The following is a 20,134-nucleotide window of genomic DNA, read 5'->3' on the forward strand; positions in this document are numbered from 1 at the left end:
AACAAAATTGAAGCATAATTTACCATTCCAAAAATTTGTAGTACATGTGATGAATGTTAAGAAAATTAATTTCCTATGTATCTATGAAAACAGAAGACATTCAGGAGTCTCCAAGAAAGCAACAAGGGTCTGATTAGTAAATCTAATATGCAGTTGAAGGAAGAATATCTCAAAACAACAGAAAGGTTTCAGTGGCTTTATATGCCTTACATGCTGCATGTATTTTATATACACCATTTTAACATCTAAGTAATTGCTAAAATATCAACACAGTAAGACCATCAGTAAAGAATCCTTGAAGTATGTGTCTTTTTTAAAGCTTCTATTATCACAGTACATAACCCTTCAGAAACATATTGCTATTTGATGACTGCTTAAAAAAATTGGCATAAAGTTGAAACAGAGATTCCCTTAAATGTCCTGAGTCAACAACTGCCTGAACAAACTCCTAGGAATTCTTTTTTCCATATTAAATATTTTCTCATGTGGAGTGGTCTGGAAGGCGACAGCATAGCTTATCTAAAACTCTAAACACTATGTGCTTATGCTTTATGTATTGAAATTAAGACTTTTGAAACTGCTCTCTTTTTTTTGTAATCTGAAATGCAGCTGGCATCACAGTTTAATTCTCTGTGCTATATACACAAGTGGATTTTGTAATTAACATTCCTAACATTGTTCAATAATCAAATAAAATAACAGTGGAAAGATAAGTGAGTGTGTCCAAAGTATATTTTGGTATTAAATACCAAACTTTCCACAAAATAAAATAAGCACCAAGCCAAAATTTTATATTCATTATCATTTATACATCATATACTCAGTCATTTGATTATATGAATAAATTTTATAGGTTAACTAATGTATCAGTTTAAACTCATCACAGATCTAATTTACTAATTCTATCTATCCAAAGCAGTCAAAAATAAGCAGGGGTCCCCCAAATTATTGACTCGGCTCACTGCTGATTTGATGCTGGAACTGAATTTCAGCCTGAATCTCATGGCCCAAGCATAAAGCTAATAAAAATATGCATTTAGTGTTTACAGTAAATAAAACATTTCTGCATTCAATCTTGCTATATTTTGTTGAAAACAAAATGTTAACAGAAACATTCTCTTCAATTTCTAACACACCAACATAAAGCATCTCTTTGGATCGTTTCCGGTCCCAAAAAGCTCAGGTTTTAAGAAAGAAAACACACTTTAATCTTTCTCTCTGGACGCCTTTTAAGAGAAGTTTGATGTTGTTCTGATCTACTGCTAAACAAACCACATCAATAAGCTGAGAAAACTATTATCCCGTAAGTACATTAGCAGAAAGACATACACTCATAATGAGTTGCTGTGGCTAACTACTGCAAAACTGCAACCTAAAAGGAAGTCGAGCATGGTACGAACAAGGAAGCAGAAGTCATCTGTCTCTCCAATACATTCAGTTATAAATTTAAGGACTGTCTCAGGCAGTCAGGATTTTTCTTGTGGGACCTGCCAGATTCAACAGCTTTCATCATAGCCATGCTACGCAAAGTGTTCAAGTATGCCAAAGCAAATTCCCCCGCACAGTTAGGTGTAGTTAACTGTGCTTCGCTGAGTGAGCCAGTAAGTCATCGAATGAAAGCCACAAAAATGTTGATATTTTGGAAAACGTTCTCTTGCATTCTAAAGATTTGTCATTTTTTTGAAACTGAATGGCAAGAGAAAATGCAGAAGTAGCTTTTGAAATGTGTTAAACTTACTTTCCTTCCTTTATTCAGCTAAAACTACTGCTGTCCTTTATTAGGAGGTAATCAACATGCCTGATACATAGGGCTTTCCCAGCACATGAGGTGGAGAATCCCACAGTGCTATAATTAACAACCTGACTCATATAGCAATATCAGTAATCATCCTGGAGACAATCCAGAAGAGTCAACTCAGTTGCATGGTGAAAGATCCCAAGTAGAGTTCTTTAAATGAAGGCTACTCCAGTTACTTTAAATACTACCAAAATCTGAACTTTTGTTTCCTTTCTGGGGAAAAAAAAAAATTACAAACTGCACTTAATAACTGATGCTTTGTTAATTTTTGCTTAACAAAGAGTCTCACAAGCAAGAATTCATAGTTTGAGAGCTTTGAGATAATTTGCAAATGGCTGTTACTCCTGTACATGCTTTGGTATCTTAGGATTGATTTCTGTTCATATGTATGAGCGTACTTAACTATTAAAATAATAGAAAATGCTTGATTTCTATTTCACCTGTAGCTGGTTTTCACCAGCAAGTGTAACAAACAGTTCTACATGACTGTTAGTGTTGCTGGAGTTGAATGTTGGTCCCCATTTGCTCTGATAAATGAACAGAGATTCACTCTAAGTGCTGTCTGATAATTCTGCTCAGCTCTATTACATTTAGAGGAACTACAAGGAAAAACATGACTCTAAGTTTCAATTGAATTAGCAGCAGACTGCTGGCAGTACAGCATGTAGAAAGCTTCACACCACCAATCTGGAGAAGGGAAGTCTCAACTCTCATACTGATATCTAAAATGTGACATGCTACATGCTGCTCTGTGTTTTAACAGTAGTTCTTGGTGATAAGATGACTGAACTTTTACACCAAAACAATATCTATCCTACCCTTTATTGACAGTATTTCTCATCCCAGTAGATTAAGACATTTCCTCAAAATTCTGTTGTCCTACTAAGCTATCAAAAAAAAAAAAAAAAAAAAAAAAAAAAAGAAGAAAGGCAAAAAGTCATTTGCCAAGGAGAAAAGCCTACCTACAAGTTTCAGTCACAAAGCCAGTGACATAAACATGTCTTTGCATATGCAAAAATAATTAGCCATTAAATAATATACCTGAGAATAAATGAACATGATATCGAAGCAGTTTGGGAAATTATCCTCTGTCAAATTCTGAGGAAACCAATAGTTTTTATACCCTGTTTCCCTGAAAATAAGATCTACCCTGAAAATAAGCCCTGGCATGACTTTTCAGGATTTTTGAGGATGCTCGAAATATGAGCCCTACTTCAAAAATAAGCCCTAGTTACAGTTCATTTAAAATGTCAATTTAAATAGTGCACAGGCAGCTGTGCATATAAAAAAGCAATAAGTTTTGGAGCAAAAATTAATATAAGACCCTGTCTTAATTTCGGGGAAACGAGATAGTAGTGTGTGATTATTGTAGTCATCTCTGTTTTAAACAGAAGGAAGTCACAAAACATAATGCTGGCACCAGCCAGCTTTCTCTGCTTTCAGCCTAGCAGAGCTGGGTTGACAACGTGGCCTCCAGTATCTGCAAGTCGACAGATGCAACCTCTTATCTGTATCCTCAGAGGAGTGCTGGTAGTGACTAGTCATGCAGGAGAGGGTATCATAAAGAAAACAAATAGTATACTCCAGCCATATTTAGTCATCAGAAGAAAACTAAACTAAACAGAAGGGAGATAAAGGAAAACATGAGAATGTGCATTTCGGCTGGCTAAAAATGTTGCAATTGCAACTCACTTTCTTGCTTTAAGCATATACGCTTAACACAGCAGGAAAATAATTTTTAACTTGTGTTTTAGACATATATGTAACACGAGTCAAATCATCTCCCGATGACTAGAGGCAAGGAAACCTGGGAGGATCAAGTTTTCATCATTTCATAAAATTAGAAAAGCGAGCACACAGTTACCACAACTGAAGGCAGATGCAGTAACATGTAAGGATTTCGCTAGCCATTTTAACAACTCAAAGAACATGAATTTCATTATAAATTGCAAACAGATAATGTGATTTTTTTATGTGATCTCTGTTGCTATTGTTGCTTCCTCAGTTAATATTACTTTGGAGTACTTTGGAATATTTTAGGGCCAGTGAATGTAAGTCAAAAATATACCAATACATGCACACATACCAAATATATACATATATACGTATTATGTTCATTAAACCTGTGGATCTTATTCAACATGCTATTCGCCTCCCAAAATTGGTTCCCTGCCTTTTTATGTTAAGTCAATAGCTATTTGCTTCCTGTGGTTATCTCTTCTTCTCTGAATGATTCCAAATCACTACACACACCCCCAATCTTTTGTCATCACGACATTTTCTTCTTTTCCAGTCTGTCTTTTATTCTTGCTCTTTCATGTGCCAGGAATCACGCTATGATATCTTTTTCATATATATCCCTCCACTTACACAATCTTGACAAATTCTTGATGAAATCTTGATGAATCTCTTACACTTGTTCAAAGTAGGCCTTTAACTCAATTAAAAAGAGGAAGAAAAAAAAAATAGAGCCATAATTTCAGAGATCTAGTCAACTTACAGAAGTATACAAAGACTGGATAAAACTGACAGTGACTTCTGTTTGCTCATCTTTTGTTTCAAAGAACAGCACTTCAGAAAGCAACATTCATAATTTCAATTTTTTACCTTGTGGAAGCTTCCATAAAAGATTTTCTTTACTTCATCATTATCGAAAGTTACAGTTTGAACCTCTCCCCTTGTATCCTTGTTAAAGAATGAAAGCACTTTGCTGGCAGCTGCAATGAATGAATATAATACATTTCATTTTATACGTACTACTGAAACTACCATCCTAAGATACACTTATGGATAAAATGTAGGATACCACTCAAATGGGTAAACGTAGTTATAGGTGATGTTACTGACCCATAAGTACATAGATGTATATTCTTATAGTTTTAGACATAATATCAAAGTTGAAAAATAGCTTAGCTGAAAAAATAATTGACGTGCAAAGTAAAATATATATATTTTAAAACTAAAAACATATAATCCTTTTACCATGTAAGAATGCTTTGGTTTTGGAAATATTTGGGAAGAGTGTATGCATAGTAACGTAATCTATAAATGCACAATAAGCAAAATCATTCTTACGATCAAGCACAATTCCAACTTGTGGTTTGTAATCTCTGTCTGTAATCTGCCAAATTGCAAAAGGCTCATTGGGGGATTCAGGAAGAAGGCGGAATAACAGGATGATAGTGTACGACTGTGGCAATCCTTCTGGGTGAATCTCCCTGTTAAGACAATATGAGGACATTTTTTCACATAGAAACATATGAGGAAAATAAGATAATCATCATTTGCTCTTTTTCAAAGAAAGGGCATGAGAGTAACAGGGAAACCACAGTGTTTTATGGAACTGAGCATTTAAACTACTCTCTCAAACAGAAAAGAACTTTGTGATAAAAATCATTGTGTGATTTGTTAAGATGAACTTACAGCCTGTCTTCAATTGGCCCAGGCACCATGGTTATGGAGGAAGCCAGAACATGACCAAGAACTCTAGAAGGTGTATTACTGTGGCAAGTTTCTGCATAAACTACACATATTTTAAATTCTTTGATGATAAATACAGAAAATAGGACCATAGCCCTATTAGCTTTTCATCCAGCCTGTTTTAGACAGGAAACAGAAAACAGTGCTTAACGATTGCTGCCCTTGAGGCACAGATAGAATGAAGGATGTATTTAATGTATTGCCTGCAACTGGTGATGCATTTGGACTCCACCTCATTCATCAGTGGCTGAGGTTTATATTTGTGATGTTCAGACTGTTAGACATCAGGAAAACAGAAAGCCAAAAGTAAATAAAAACATGCATTAAATGGCCTCCAGCATTTTCTAATGGAGAAGGGAGAGAATGAAGGAAGGGATCTGTAAGGAGGTAGATTCTGCTTCTCCTTAATCATTATAACAGAACTGAGAAGAGCATTTGGCCTCATGAACTTTAACACGGAAATCTCAAAATCAAGCAAGAAGCTGCTCTGTATTCTGGGCAAAGCTTATATGATTATGAACACTGCAATAAAAGCACCATCACAAAGTCAGCAACACGACACCAAACACTACAAGAAATAAAATATTAAAGTAAATATAGCAATGTTATTTATACTTCAGATATGGAAACAACTATGCCATCAGGATCAGAATGCTTTTATTACTTTGCTAACTCAGTCTACAGTGAGTTTTATTTTCTGGTTTCTCATGAAAAATAAGCACCCAGAATACTCTGGAAAGTCTACTACACATCTTAGAGAAGACTACATACTATGTATCACAACCTTCCAAAAAAATGAAATAAATAGGAAGTCGGTCTTTTTATAATATTATCCTGCTAAATGCGGGTTAAATCTTAATGGAAGAGCAGTGCAAAACAAGATCCTGGTGACTGGGATTATCTGTACTTCCTTAGATTGTAAAAATCCAGGCTATCAGAGATCTATCACTGCCATCACTGTAATGGCATGTCAGTGAACTCAAAGAGTCCTCAAGTACTCCACTTTTAAAGTTGTGAGATCAGAAGGCTGCCAAAAAGAAACAATTTCTTCATACACCTCAGCTCCTGTGCCTGTGATCTGATCTTTACCTGATCTGGCAGATTGCAAATTTCAAGGGTTTGTGTGAAAAGATTAAATTTCCTTAAATTTAATAGGAACAATGGATATATTTAGGCTTCTCCTCTGACTCAGAATGACTTTTTTGAAACTTACTTAAATAGATGGCACAGAAACAAATGTAAAAAAAAAAAAAAAAAAAAAGAGAGAGAGATACTGTTCTTACTGTTCTCCTCTTCCTAAAACTAACTTGCTAATTAATTTTTTCTTTAGTCTGTGTGTGTGTGTGAAAAAATGTTGGAAAGAATGACCATATATTTACTTCTCCATAACCAAGCTCTAAGACCACAGGCCCATGAAAACTCTACTCCATTTGCCAAATACAGCAACTGTATTAGAGGAGAAACTACCCTAAGTCAATGGCGTCAATGTGCTGCCTACGGCTGCATGAATAATGTCCCTGCAAAAAGTGGTGCCCATACCTCCATATTGAAGCCATTTGCCTCTGGCAATGTGGAGCTTGGTTTATTAAGGACGCTGTTGCACAACTGCCTAAGGACAAACTGTGCATTTTATGTAACTTGAATGGTTAAAATGCACAATCTCAAAGAAAAGAAAATAATCAACTGGATTAATAGTGAACAAATTGCAACAGAAGAAATAGATTAGCATTTAATGAGAACAATGATAGATGTTCTTTAGAATACATTTCTTGGAATTCAGTAAAAAGAATGCTAAATCAATGCATCTTCCATAAGATTCTAATTCTATCATCTCTAAACTCTATTAATCCTTCCTCACCTTCTTTCCATAAATATAAACCTTTCAGGTTTACTTACCGTATTGGCTGACTGACAAAGGCATTTTTGTGGAGTCTATATGCTACGTAGCTTGGGAAAGAGCCTGATTCCAGTGATACGCCTTGTACAGAAGCAAAATGCTTCTCTGTTAGATTATATGATTCCAACATCTTGAAACCTTTAAAGACAGAGAGAAAACAGAAAAATAAAAACACTGTAGAGCTGTAAAAGGCATGAACCTATGCCAAAATGTTAGACAGTTTCTTACCAGGTGAAGTGTATCCATCCAAGTAAATAAGAGGGCAAGCTAAAAGACATGAAAAACATATAATTCAAAACTATGAAACCTAACAGGATATTAACACATATATACTTCATAAAGTTTTATTACCAAAAAGTCTGTACTATTATTAATTATCAGCTAACATTTTTATACTTGTCATGCTGTGTTCTGTTTTGTGGCAGAATTACAGAATTTTTACTCATTACTGTTAGTAGGATATTTCTGCAATGACAAATAGTATGCAATAACAAATGAACCCCCCAAATATTTTAAGAGTCTGATTCATAATAAGAAAGGAGAACAATTACACAGTCTTTCCATGAATATTTAAGGCATGAGTCAGGCTGTATAATAGCTATCAGATTCACAAGGAAAAACTGCAGATTTATACGTCTCCTCGGGAGCCAGCAGATGAGGCAGTTGGGGAGTACACAGTTGCACGTGACAGGCCTGAGAATTTCTCATTTTTGCCATAGAAGGATTTCACTTGAGTAAACATCTGATTTGAGAGAATTTTAAACCAACATCACACACTATAGCTGAACCTCTTTAGCAGGCCTAGACCAGTGATAAATAAGAGACCTATTGTGCCCCTGAGTTCACATTAGGCAAAATTCTACTTTCTTTTAAAAAGCAATAGGTCTCACTCACTGTTATATTCCTTTTGTTATATTAGTACTTTTAAAATGTGAGACAAGTTTACATAAAATGCAATACCTACTTCAACATTTTTAAAAAGTAACTTGCTCACTTAAACTCTGTCCAGTTATTGCAAAACCTAACTTTTATACATAAACATTTCTTTTGATGTACCTTAAATGGCATGGCAACTGTAGCAGTATGTAAATAAATAAGTTAATTTGGGAAAAGGGAAATTTATGTCTTCTACTTACTTGAGGTAGCTGTCTCACACACAAAGGTGACGAGGTTATCTTGAATCTTTTCAAAGGCATCAAAGTCATCAACAATAAATACATGACGCTCACTGGGCTTGCTGGCAATCTTAGCCAGTTCGTTGTAATCTACATCAGCCACGCCAACCACAAAGACACTGAAGCCTGTAAAAATAACACTTGTTACTTGAAATGTAGTAAATATGTGTTACCATTTTTCAGGTCAATATTTTACAAGCCATCTCTATCATTGATTTCCCAGGCTCTACCAAATCTTTTACCTGGCCTTCAGCATAAGCATGCAATCTGGAGATTCTTTCACCTTATCAAAGGTCAGGAGGGGTTAAACTCAGTTTTGGATCTTTCTTTTAAAACTTTCTCCTCCTTCCTTCATTGAATCAGAAATAGTGTGGCCAGTAGGACTAGGGAAGTAATCATCCCCCTGTACTGGCACTAGTGAACCCAAACCTTCAATATTTTTTCAGTCTTGTGGTCCTCACAACAAGAAAGACATGGAGGTGCTGGAGAGGGTTCAGAGAAGGGCAACGAAGATCGTGAAGTGTCTGGAGAGCAAGTCTTACAAGAAGTAGCTGAGGGATCTGGGATTGTTTAGTCTGGAGAAAAAGAGACTGAGGGGAGACCTTATCGCTCTCTGAAAGGAGGTTGTAGTGAGGTGGGTGTCAGTTTGTTCTCCCAAGTAACAAGCAATAGAACAAAAGGAAAAGGCCCCAAGTTGCACCAGGGTGGTTTAGATTGGATATTAGTAAAAACTTCTTCACGGAAAGGGTTGTCAGGCATTGGAACAGGCTGCCCAGGGAAGTGGTTGAGTCACCATCCCTGGAGGTGTTTAAAACACATGTAGATGTGGCACTTAGGGACATGGTCTAGTGGTGGACTTGGCAATGTTAGGTAATGGTTTTTGTTGGGCATTATGCAAGCTCACACAGACTTGGCTACATAGTCCCCTCACTCTTCCATACAAAATGTACAATTCTTTCAACTCTACAATGTCTTAAATTTGTTCTGTGTCCAAATCTCTGTGCACACCATTAGTTAACCAGTTCTCTAACTGTTGTCATCTCCTGCATTTCATGCTTCTCAGTTTCCCTTTCACTTTCTTAGGGTGCTAGTCATCTCACCAGTTTTTACTTTCCAAGTTAACAATAAGTTTAACCTAGTTATCTACTCTTCTACAATCAGCAGGGAGACATGGGCAGATTCAGAATGCAATTCATCTCACTAGGTGTGAAATCATAATCTCCTTGCTTTTGCCAAGAAAAGTTGGACCAGATGATCTTTGTGGTCCCTTACAAGCTGGTATTCTTTGATTCTGTGATTCTTTGTCAGGGTGGTTTTCCTTTTCTAAATCCTTAAATTAGTGTTTCCTTGCTTTCTGTGTCAAGTTTTTGTTTGCTGCTGTCTTCTAGCATTTACAGAATTCTGTCTATGACTCATTTCTTCATTTCCCTTCTCCTACCTAAGCCTCTCTTTGCCATAACAGAGAACAAGGGGAGGGGAGGGAAAAAAAAAAAAAAAAAAAAATCACTACACAATTCAGCACTATATAGAAAAAAAAAAATCCCACACAAAATTTCATCAACAAGCAAGTGCACAGACACTGGAAAATCTGGTTGGAGGCTAAAAGGAGAATTCTCACTTATTGCAAATGTGCAAATGACAAAGCTATCTTTGTCTATATTTTTAATTTTTCAAAAAGAAATGGGGGGTAATTATTCCTCTGTAGCCAATTCTGGTGAAGCTTTGGCTGAAATACTCTGTCCAGCTTTTAGCACAACGTTTAAGACTCAAAGAAACCAAAGTAAGTAGAGAGGACAGGAAAAATGATAAGAGGTTTAGAAAACATGGTCAAGAGGAGGTTGAAGGATATGAGTTTGTTTAGCCTAGAAAGGAGAAGATGAAGTGGAAATGACAACAGACTTCAAGCATGAAGGCCCACTGTAGTGAACAGTGATCAATTGTTTTGCTAGTTAACTAGGTAAATGAAAATAAGACCATAAAATCATTAGCATCAATAACATAAAGGCAAATTTTGAGGCAAAGCTTTCCAACTATTATGGCAGTTAAGTACTGAAGCAGATTATCCAGGGAGACTGTAGAGACTTATGAATACATTAGCCAAACATCTTTATAAGTCATCTAGACAGAGCTGATTCCTTCAGATCACAGAGGCAGAGAAGACCACCACTTGTGTTTTACATGCCAGTGATTCCCATAAGGAAGTACATAATCTGCTTACCCAGGGAAAAGAACTCCAGGTACATCATGCACTGAAATGCAAAACTGCTGGGTGCAGGGACAGGAATAGACTCATATAAGCCACATTCAGTAAATCTGAAGAGGAAGCGCAATGCTTCTCAGCTCAAAAGATAACGAAGGGGTCAATTCAGATCCAGCTCCACCAAAAGCAGTTACTTTAACTGGAGATCCACTGGTTTATACCAGGTAAAACATAAAGCTCAAAAAGCCAGGCCCATTGCACCAAAAGCACTAGAATGCTGTGCTGTATATTTCACAATGATCCCTGGCGTCCACACAGCAAGGAGAGAAAGAAGTAACCGAAAGTCACATCTGTGAAATGATATGCATGAGAGTTACTTGAAAGCCTTGGGAAGCCACATCCTTCCCCAGAAAGAAAGCAGAGGAAGAAAAAGTGACGTCTGGCCCAGGGTCTAAATTCTTTAAATAGTTTTGAGTTTTCCCCAAGTACTCAGAATACCCTTCTGAGTCCATAAATGATGAGTAAAGTTTTCCCAGATAACTGATGCACCACTTATAATTGCATTGCTTAACACATAAGGGAATGAAACAGCCAGGTACTGTGAATTGCTTACCAGAGTGCTGTATGACTGTTGCTGCTTTCCTCACCTCATCCTGAGACCGACCATCTGTGACAACAACAAGTACCTTGGGAACACCTCGCCTCATGCCACTCTCCCAAGTCAAAACCTTTTCTTTGATAAATGTTAAGGCTTTGCCTGCAAAGTGCACAATGAACAAGGTGTCAGCCATATTATCTACAAGAGAAGAAATCCCTTACTTTGAAAGGGCAACAGCCACAAATCTAAAACAAAAGAACATAAAAACCTAACTCTTCAGCCACGTAATATTACGATAATGAGGCAGTTTCTGAAATCATTTTATCTTAAAGAAATATAATTACCACTCAGAATTACCTGTCCTTGTGTTTCCTCCTCTGTACTGAATATTTTGAAGAGCTCCCAGGGCCTGGGCCTTGTCATCAAATGTATTCAGTTTAAATTCAGATTTCGCCTCATCACTGTACTGCACAAATGAAACCTGAAATGGAATATACCACAGTGTTCAGTCTCATACTTCCATATTCAGACCAACCCTCTCCACTGAAATACATATTGTGGTATAGTAGTAGGCATTAAATAATTGCAAAATCTTTTTCATATCTGTATGATTATACGCACACATAGAGATTTACAAACACAAATATCATCACAGATATGCACATGACACTTTTTTCCTTCTTTCTCTTTTCTGTAAGAAATATGATGTGACCTTAAATACACATGATTAAAATATTGCTATTACTATGATGCATATACATATAGTGTTTATTGTCTGCTTCTGAGCAGAGGTACAGTATTTACAAAAACTCTTCCTTTTTTTAAATTAGGAAATACAAAGTCTATTTGGCAATAATATGTCAACAAAATTGGATATATACAAAATTGTGTAGTATCTTGCCTTAAACGCTAGAATACAATCACTGAACCTGTATTCTGAAATAATCTTTAAATATTATATTTATATATTTCATTTTACTCCTTCTAATATTCTGTAAAATTACAATATTATACTAATTTGATGCTGAATAGACATCTCTCTATATGTGTATATTCACATGTATTTATCGAAGCAAATTCCGCTTTTTAAATTATAAATACCCAGTTCAAAACCTGAGATTGTTGCAATTATTTCAAGAGGTATGTGAGTTAAATATTTTACTAAACATTAGCATACACATATCTCTGTCACATGTCTCTGTCACCTCTATTACGCTTCTCTATCTCTAGGCTGGGGACCCATACATATTCATGGGAAAAAAAAATATTATAAAACAAACAAACAAATGGAAAGGAAAACTACCGGTATAGATTAGAGCTAAGAAGGATAAAGAATGTCTGAGACAAAGCCAAGTGTGAGGGGTATCTTTTCCTTTAAATGTCTGGAGAGTTGAAGATAGAGAATCAAAGATCTAAAAACATTCTTAGAAGATGAAAGGCAGTTCATGAGCAGTGTAAGTAGTTTTTATAGTTACTGGACAAAATCTCTCCCACAATTTCCCACAAAAAAAAAACAAAAACAAAACCAAAACAAGCAAACGAAAAGAAACAAACAACAACACACAAAAAAAACCCCACACCTTCAGTTCAGCCTTTTAACTAAGGAAGGTGCACTGCACCTGTAAGTCATTGCAGTGCTCCAGAAATACCTCTTGAGAAGCGCGCTCGCATCTCATATCATTCACTTTATCTTGTGAAACAGAAATGGCCATGGGAACCTAAGCAGTGATCTCATCCGTCTTCCCATAAGCGGAAGAAAACCAGTACTGGTGCAAGGCTCACAGTAAGAAGCCTGGCAGGAAATGTCTTTGACATGACTATGACCAGCCCAGAAATGCGGAAAGTCCTCAATGGCTATTACTGTTCAGTCTTTCAAGATGCATTAATTCATTAAGAGGACTAACTTTTCACCTTTTCACACTTTTACTATGCCCACTGTGGAGTGGACCCATGTTATCTGTCTTTAGGATGGGATGAAGAGATCTCTGGAAGAGTGTTTCTCAAGGGGATTCTGTCTACTTACTGCACTGGGATTCCAGGCAGCTCAACAAGACAAGGCGCTAATGGCCAGCCAGCTGGTCTCTACACCTACACGACTCCTTTCTTGCACTGAGAAATTAAAACATAACCCTAACTCAACAGGCAGGCTGCCCCCAAAACAGATGATATGACACAGACAAAACCTAGCATTTAACAACTAAGCAGTGTGCCGATTGTTGATGCCCTATACAAAGAAATAAAAATATAAAATTAATCATACGTTGACCATACATGACTCCAGTTTCTCTGTCTGGAGGATTCACACACACTACAACTTTTATCTTGTGGAGTAGTAACCTCTCATGATAGACTAAATTCCCTTTGTATTTACAAAATGACCAATATATTTCATAAATAGTTACACATGCACACTTGTACACATGCATTGTACGACAATCTAATTAAAAAAAAAAAAAAAAAAAAAAAAAGACAGCATTCTGAAAGGAAGTAAAAAACAGATGTAACTTCATTAATTCGGTTTCGTCTTTAGCTTCCCTCCAAAATATACCAAATGGAAATTTAAAAACCTACCTGGATTCCAGCAGGATTAATCAAGTCAAAGGCTCCTACTGTATTAAAAACAAATTTCACTACTTTGTTGAAGTTATCATCACCAATACTCCAGGAAGCATCAGTCAAAAATACTATGTCTGCTTTGGCACCCCTGCATACTGAAAGACCAAGAAAAGGAAAACTTAAAACACATCAATCATATAACTATGAAATAAAGTGCATTGCTCCAAAATTTTAAAATTCAAGAATGACAAATATTCAGCAAGCTTCTACTCCCACACAGTCAACCTGGCAGATGGCTAATGTTCAACACAAAAACATTTAATAAAAAATTTCAAATGAAAGTTCAAGAAATAAAGAAGAGCTCAAATATCAAATGTAAATGTTTTAAATTACTTAAATTACTTTTTTTTTTTTTTTTCTGAGTATCTACCATAAAACATAGATTGTCTGCTCAGGGCAGACAGACTCGCAGACTTGCTGCAGGGCTATAGAACATCCTTATTTTTTTTGCCCAATTTATGCACCTTTCTGTTCTAAACCAGGAAATGCTGAAGTCTCGTAAAGCTCGAGAGCAAATGGATGGCATCAGAAAACTGGTCTCAAACTTCCCTAAAGTGCTGTACTAGTTTTAAACATATTTAAATTTATGAAAAACAGCGTTAAACTCTGAAGCAGTGCAGCATCTACAGAAAAATAATGAATAATTCTACAAATAAACATACCATCTCGAGCTGGAGGAATTGTGGGAGGTGGAGGAGGGGTAGGTGGTGGAGTTGGTGCCTCTGTAGGTTTGAGCACTGAAATGAAATAATTTTTTTACTCCATGTAAATCATTTCATTCAAGGAAAAACTCTATGTATTATATTGCCACACAGAAAGTTTCTAATCTTTTCTCACTAACCTAAACAATACACAATTGACAAGGAAACATTCATTGTGTTACAACAATAAAAATATTATAATTATTGTTTAAAAAGGTACATGGTTTCATTATAACAGGAACATTTTTACATGAGCTGAGTAACACTGTACTTTGATAATGCATCTGTTTTTCATCCAAGTGCTAGGAAATATTTGGTTTGAAGAAGAGCATAGGCATTTCTCTTTCCCTCATCAGCTGTAGTTGAAATTGCACTGAGTTGAGTTGAATTGCACTTAAAAAGAGGTATTGAAAGGCACTTAGGAGCAAGACAAGTTCTAGAGTTGAAACAAGACAAATTCTAGAACCAAAACTTAAGCTTCACAGTATCTATTACCTACCTGTACGCTCCCTCATAGAGACTGGAGGTCCTTCGAGGTTAGGGGTCTGTACAAAGACAGTAGCATTGTATTCTGTGTCTGGTGAGAGGCCAGTAAAACAATGGCTTGTTTCTGATCCACGGACAGTGATTTCCTGTCCCCTGGAACCTGTCAAAAAAGCCCAATGGAAACAAATTTAAACCCCAGTATTCCCTTTTTAATATTTGTACAAATAACTGTAGAGATTAGACACTTCTTGAGGGGAGGTTGGAGCAGATGGGACAGCAGTCTTGTCCCATAGAAGTCTTTCTAGACCAAGATTATGTGGTGACTATGCACCCTGGAGCATACTGGAGAGTCACACTGCAGTGTATATATGAAACCCAGGTAACTAACAGATTCTCACTAATGAATATTAACTAGACAATGAACAGCACTCCCTCTTTGCACCTTTTTCACCACTCTATAAAAACAGGTCATGATGCATCATAGCTTCTGGTGGGTGCTTGCTGCCATCCCAAATAAACATTGCTGTCACTGAAATAAGGTAATTATGTTTCCAGAAAATGCAAAAAATAAAATTCACTTGCCATCAGTTGGGTTTAGCTTCAGTCTGTACGAAGTTGCTGACCGATGAGGTGACCATCGAATACAGAATGTATTCCAACCCACATTGTAACTTGTTACATCAGTGACATTCAAATATACTATGAACAGAGAAAGAGAGAAATTGTTCTCTGGAAAACAGTATGTAATGGATGAAGCACATCAAAACTATAGTAGCAGTGCTGGTCCAGAACTTGATTTTTAAAGTACTCACAGAAGGAAAGAGCAGTTATAGTGAAATCTCTTCATTTTCTGTTATGCTTTAGAGAATCCAGCCTAGCTATTTACAAAGGCTCAAAGTCTGATACCCTTCCTGTTTTAGGTAACAGTCCATTTTTATGAGATTTCACATAAAGTAAGTTGAGTTCTTGATAAAATAAGAAACTTCCAAAAATCAGAATCTGACCTATATATGGCAGTATGAAAACAATGTACTGAGTCAACAAAACTCAGGATTCTTGATTCATCTCAACCAAATAAATTTTTAGAAATTTCTTAACTAAGGCCATCAATAAAATCATCTCCTTCCAAAAAACTGAAGTTTCAATCACTGGATATTCCCTTGAGATAAAAGCAGAGTAGCAAAAAGCCAAGACCTGCTTAGTGTGATTAGATTCTGTAGTACCCCATAGACAGTCAAAGATTGATTCCAACTATAGCTGAAAAAAATTTTAGGAGGCAGACTAGAAAATTTTTTGTCACCAAATTGTAATTTAAAACTGTATTTCCATTACTCTTCCCAAACTTAGTGTCTTTACGATCTACACCATGGACAGATGATAAGCATTCTCCATGAGAGGATATTCAGACTTTCTAACAACCAGACTTAAAAATCCTTTCTTAATCAAAGTTATTTCAGATCAGCATATGTATCTAACATGATTACCAAAAGAAGTCATTTTGACTCACATGTAGTGCCTTGATCTGTCAAGGGTATGCTCATTCCAGAATCATACTGGGCATAAACATTCACATCGTAAGTAGTACTAGGAGACAGATTATGCAAGGTGTAGGAAGTCACTTCTCCCACAAAAACCTCCATGGGCTCATTCGAACCTTGAGTTGAAAGGAAGCATTAAGTAAGTAAAGAGAGGGAAAGGCTCGTGATTAGGTGAGCTACAAACCCATCCACCATCTTTTACATCTCATTATTGCAAATCTGAGTTTTTTGAAAACAAAACATACTAATTTATTGAATTTTAGTATGTTAGACTGTTGCAAACAGAATGTACACACAACTTTACAAACTATTGTGCAATGTTAGTGGTTAATTTAACTTATAGGAAGGTATTTACATCGTTTCACTGCCACAGAAAATTAAGGTTCTGAAGGACATTAGTACCTTAATAAACATCCAATACTCATTTCATATACACCAGTTCATATCCCCAGAAGGACAAGAGGCATTACAGAAAATAACAAGCGTGGCCCAGGACTTGATCCACTCACTGTATTAAATTTTAACTCTACAATTCAATCAATCTCTGTAATTGAATGTATGAAACATTGTATTTGATAGTTTGTGCTTCTTCTAAAATACTGATAACAAGACTAAAGCTTCCATCAAAAGTCCTATTCTGATCTCCCATTAACCATTCAGTGATCTGAAAGTGAACTCAGAACAAAGAGGTTTTCTTACCCACAGGTTTGTATACAATTTTATAGCCAAGAACAGGGGACGGGGAAGGATCCCAGGAAACTCTGAATCGTGTATACCATTCATCAGTTATATACATATTTTGAGGGGGAAGTAGTCCAACTAAAAAGGAAGAAAAGCACTCTAATTAGACTAGTGACTGTTTTTCAGCCTCTAGAAGCTTACATTCTAGCTCTCATAGGTAATAATCACAATAATGTAGTGCTCAAGGAATATGTGTCATACATTCAAAAAGTGATATATAATATTAAAATTAATTACCAGTTCTGCCATTTCCAGTCAGTTGTCCACCATCTCCATCTTCATACACAGCCACAACAGTAATTTTATATGGCGTATCTGATTGCAGTGGTTGTAGTATCACATTATTTCTTATCCCAGGAACTGTTGTCTATAATACAAAAGAAACAGAACTAAACAAGCTCACAGTCCTGTATCTGATCAATAATAAGAGTAACTAGGAGTAAAAATTTGTTTTGACACTTGGCACACTTTTTTTGTGCCACTGTAGATAAAGTCATTTGGGATATCATAAGGGTTATAGCCTATAAACAATTATCAGTATTTGTTATTTTAAATTATAAAATGCTGTGATCAGTGCAAAAAGATAAAACAAATTGACTCTTCAGTCCCTACCTTTACATCAGACTGAGATGCTGCTAGTTCTTCACTAAGAATTCCCTACTGTTCCCTCATAGAAAGGAAAAAGTAATGAAGATGTATTTCAAGACAGAAAAAGAGAGGGAAAAGCTCCTAAAATGAGGATAGAAGTCAAAGTGATTCACGCTACTCATCAGTTTCATTTCTACTTTTTCATTATCCTCATCTTAGGATATCATTTTCTTGGCAGAAACAACAGTTAAGTCTGAAAAGGAAGATCTAAATATTTTAATATGTAAAAATGTGTCTGTTTATGGATCTCTCAACCTCTCAACTTCTGGGTGCAGCCATGAGGTATTGTCCTCTTCTAATGAGAAGATAGGTGTAATCCAAAAAGGGACACTGCTCCATAAAATGACAATAAAGCGCTGAAACTACAGAAAGTAACTTGAGATATCTATCTCAAAAGCATATCCCAGTCAACATTTTCCATTATTACTTGACAAAAATTTTCAGTTGTTTGAGTCTTGCTGCTTTTATGACATGTCAAATATTTTCTACAAAGAAGATATGTGTGTTGAAAAATATGTGTGTCCTGATTAACAGGTCCAGTAGGGAATTTTCAAACACTGAATTTTCAGCCTGTCCTGTACAATAACATAAAAGCAGGAATAGCATTTGAATGACGCTCTGTACATGTTATATTTTGGCTGGTGACAGTCAGCAGGAATTCTGTCATTGACCTCTAGAAGGTCTGATTTTGGTTTTGCTATAAACACTCAGAATTTTATAAACTTCAGATTAACTTGTGCTGTCATTAAGCTGCAGGAAATTAAACACAAACACAATTCATAGTGAATCTTACAAAAGCAAGTGAGATGCTGAATCAAAGTTACCACTGCTTTATTATTAAACTCTGGCAACCCTTTTCCATTTATAAAATGGAGTTTATTCTGTATCTTAGCACACTGACTTCATAATGAATAGAGTATGAAGCAACAGATGGCTATTCACTGTAGCACAATGTTTGAACTAAATGTCAGAAAGCAAGTTCTGCTCAGAATCTTCTGATTAATGTGTGACTCACATATTTAACATTATTTTACATACAAGATGGTTCATTAAACCATACATGTTCTGCAACTTTGTGGAAAAAAAATGTTTCATACAAGCTATGTCTTCTCAGCATTGACAACAATGACTAAAGGACCACAGGGTATGCAGAGCATACTACTTATAGAGCAGGTATCTGTTTTTCCGTACCCAAAAGAATCAACTGAGAATGTCGCAATCCATACTAAGGAATTACAGAACTTACATATTCATCGATAGGGTCTCCCACAGTGGGTGAATAAATTATTCTGTATTGCTGGACTGGCCCATCAGCATGGTCCCATTGTACAGAAAGGCTGTTTGTGGTCTCATCGAACACTCTCACATTCCTTGGACCACTGCGTGGCACTAAAGAGAGAAAATGCAGAAGGTTGTATGTAGCATGAGTCTTCCAGCTCAGTGTCACTCTCCCTGATTCAAACACTAAACTGAAGCCAAAGCTAAGGGCCCTCCCTGAAACCCTGAATAAACATATACAGGTAGATTTTGTCAAGAATAATATAGCAGTGCCTGAAGACCTTAAATAGAAATAGGGCCTTAACTGGATGAACTGGAGCAGTATGGAAGAGAGAGAACATCAGAGGGATGTGCAAAGTGAGTATCCACAAACATGCTGCTTCTCAGACTTTTGCAGACAAGTATAACTATAGCCTGTCACATCTGCAAGTTTTAGATGAATATGGGAGTTTAACAGAGGAAGTATAGAAGCAGAAGAAGAAAGGTGAACTATTACTGTCAGAGACAGTTTCTTTACATGTTACTTCTAAAATTAAGTAAAAAAGTAATAAAGAAGCCAAGCCTAAGCCAATCAAGATCCCACAAACTAGGTTGTAACAAGGACATTTTGGTGTTTAAGAATTTCCAGGAAAAAAAAAAAAATCTGGGAAGGTTGGCATAGACAGTTATCATGTAAGACACACAACAGGAAGCACAATTTTTTTTCTCTTGATGGCAAATTCTACCCATCTTAGTGTGCTATTTTTTTCCAAAGGACAAATTGTTATTTATCTGCAATCACATTTTAAAGAACAGGTTTTAAACTCTTCAACATTCAAATTAGACTTATTTCACAAGTGAAAATTACATTAGTGATTATGCATGTACCTCAGCTGCCAGGCAACATAGCAAAAGCACCCATCCATGGAAGCCTATAATTGCTTCAGCCATAATTCAGATGCATTGATGTAAGAGTTGCACTGAATGGCTTACATTAAT

The 20,134-nt window shown here is 36.1% G+C and overlaps 1 protein-coding gene across 13 annotated transcripts in view; it reads right to left on the reverse strand.

The window, feature by feature from the left end:
- The window catches only part of COL12A1 (collagen type XII alpha 1 chain), a 102,548-nt gene that overhangs the window by 25,686 nt on the left and 56,728 nt on the right, over positions 1-20,134 (reverse strand). For all 13 annotated transcript variants that reach the window (XM_065056323.1, XM_065056315.1, XM_065056325.1 and 10 more), the window contains 15 exons: positions 19,125-19,267; positions 17,468-17,597; positions 17,189-17,308; positions 16,459-16,605; positions 15,534-15,650; positions 14,965-15,111; positions 14,427-14,501; positions 13,720-13,859; positions 11,506-11,629; positions 11,164-11,307; positions 8,312-8,476; positions 7,404-7,442; positions 7,175-7,313; positions 4,874-5,016; positions 4,406-4,515 (listed from right to left, as the gene is read on the reverse strand). In XM_065056323.1, coding sequence (XP_064912395.1) covers positions 4,406-4,515; positions 4,874-5,016; positions 7,175-7,313; positions 7,404-7,442; positions 8,312-8,476; positions 11,164-11,307; positions 11,506-11,629; positions 13,720-13,859; positions 14,427-14,501; positions 14,965-15,111; positions 15,534-15,650; positions 16,459-16,605; positions 17,189-17,308; positions 17,468-17,597; positions 19,125-19,267 — 1,883 coding nt within the window. The remainder of the gene's footprint in view (positions 1-4,405; positions 4,516-4,873; positions 5,017-7,174; positions 7,314-7,403; positions 7,443-8,311; positions 8,477-11,163; positions 11,308-11,505; positions 11,630-13,719; positions 13,860-14,426; positions 14,502-14,964; positions 15,112-15,533; positions 15,651-16,458; positions 16,606-17,188; positions 17,309-17,467; positions 17,598-19,124; positions 19,268-20,134) is intronic.

The sequence above is a fragment of the Columba livia genome, chromosome 3 (assembly GCF_036013475.1).
Source record: "Columba livia isolate bColLiv1 breed racing homer chromosome 3, bColLiv1.pat.W.v2, whole genome shotgun sequence".
NCBI classification, from domain to species: Eukaryota; Metazoa; Chordata; class Aves; order Columbiformes; family Columbidae; genus Columba; species Columba livia.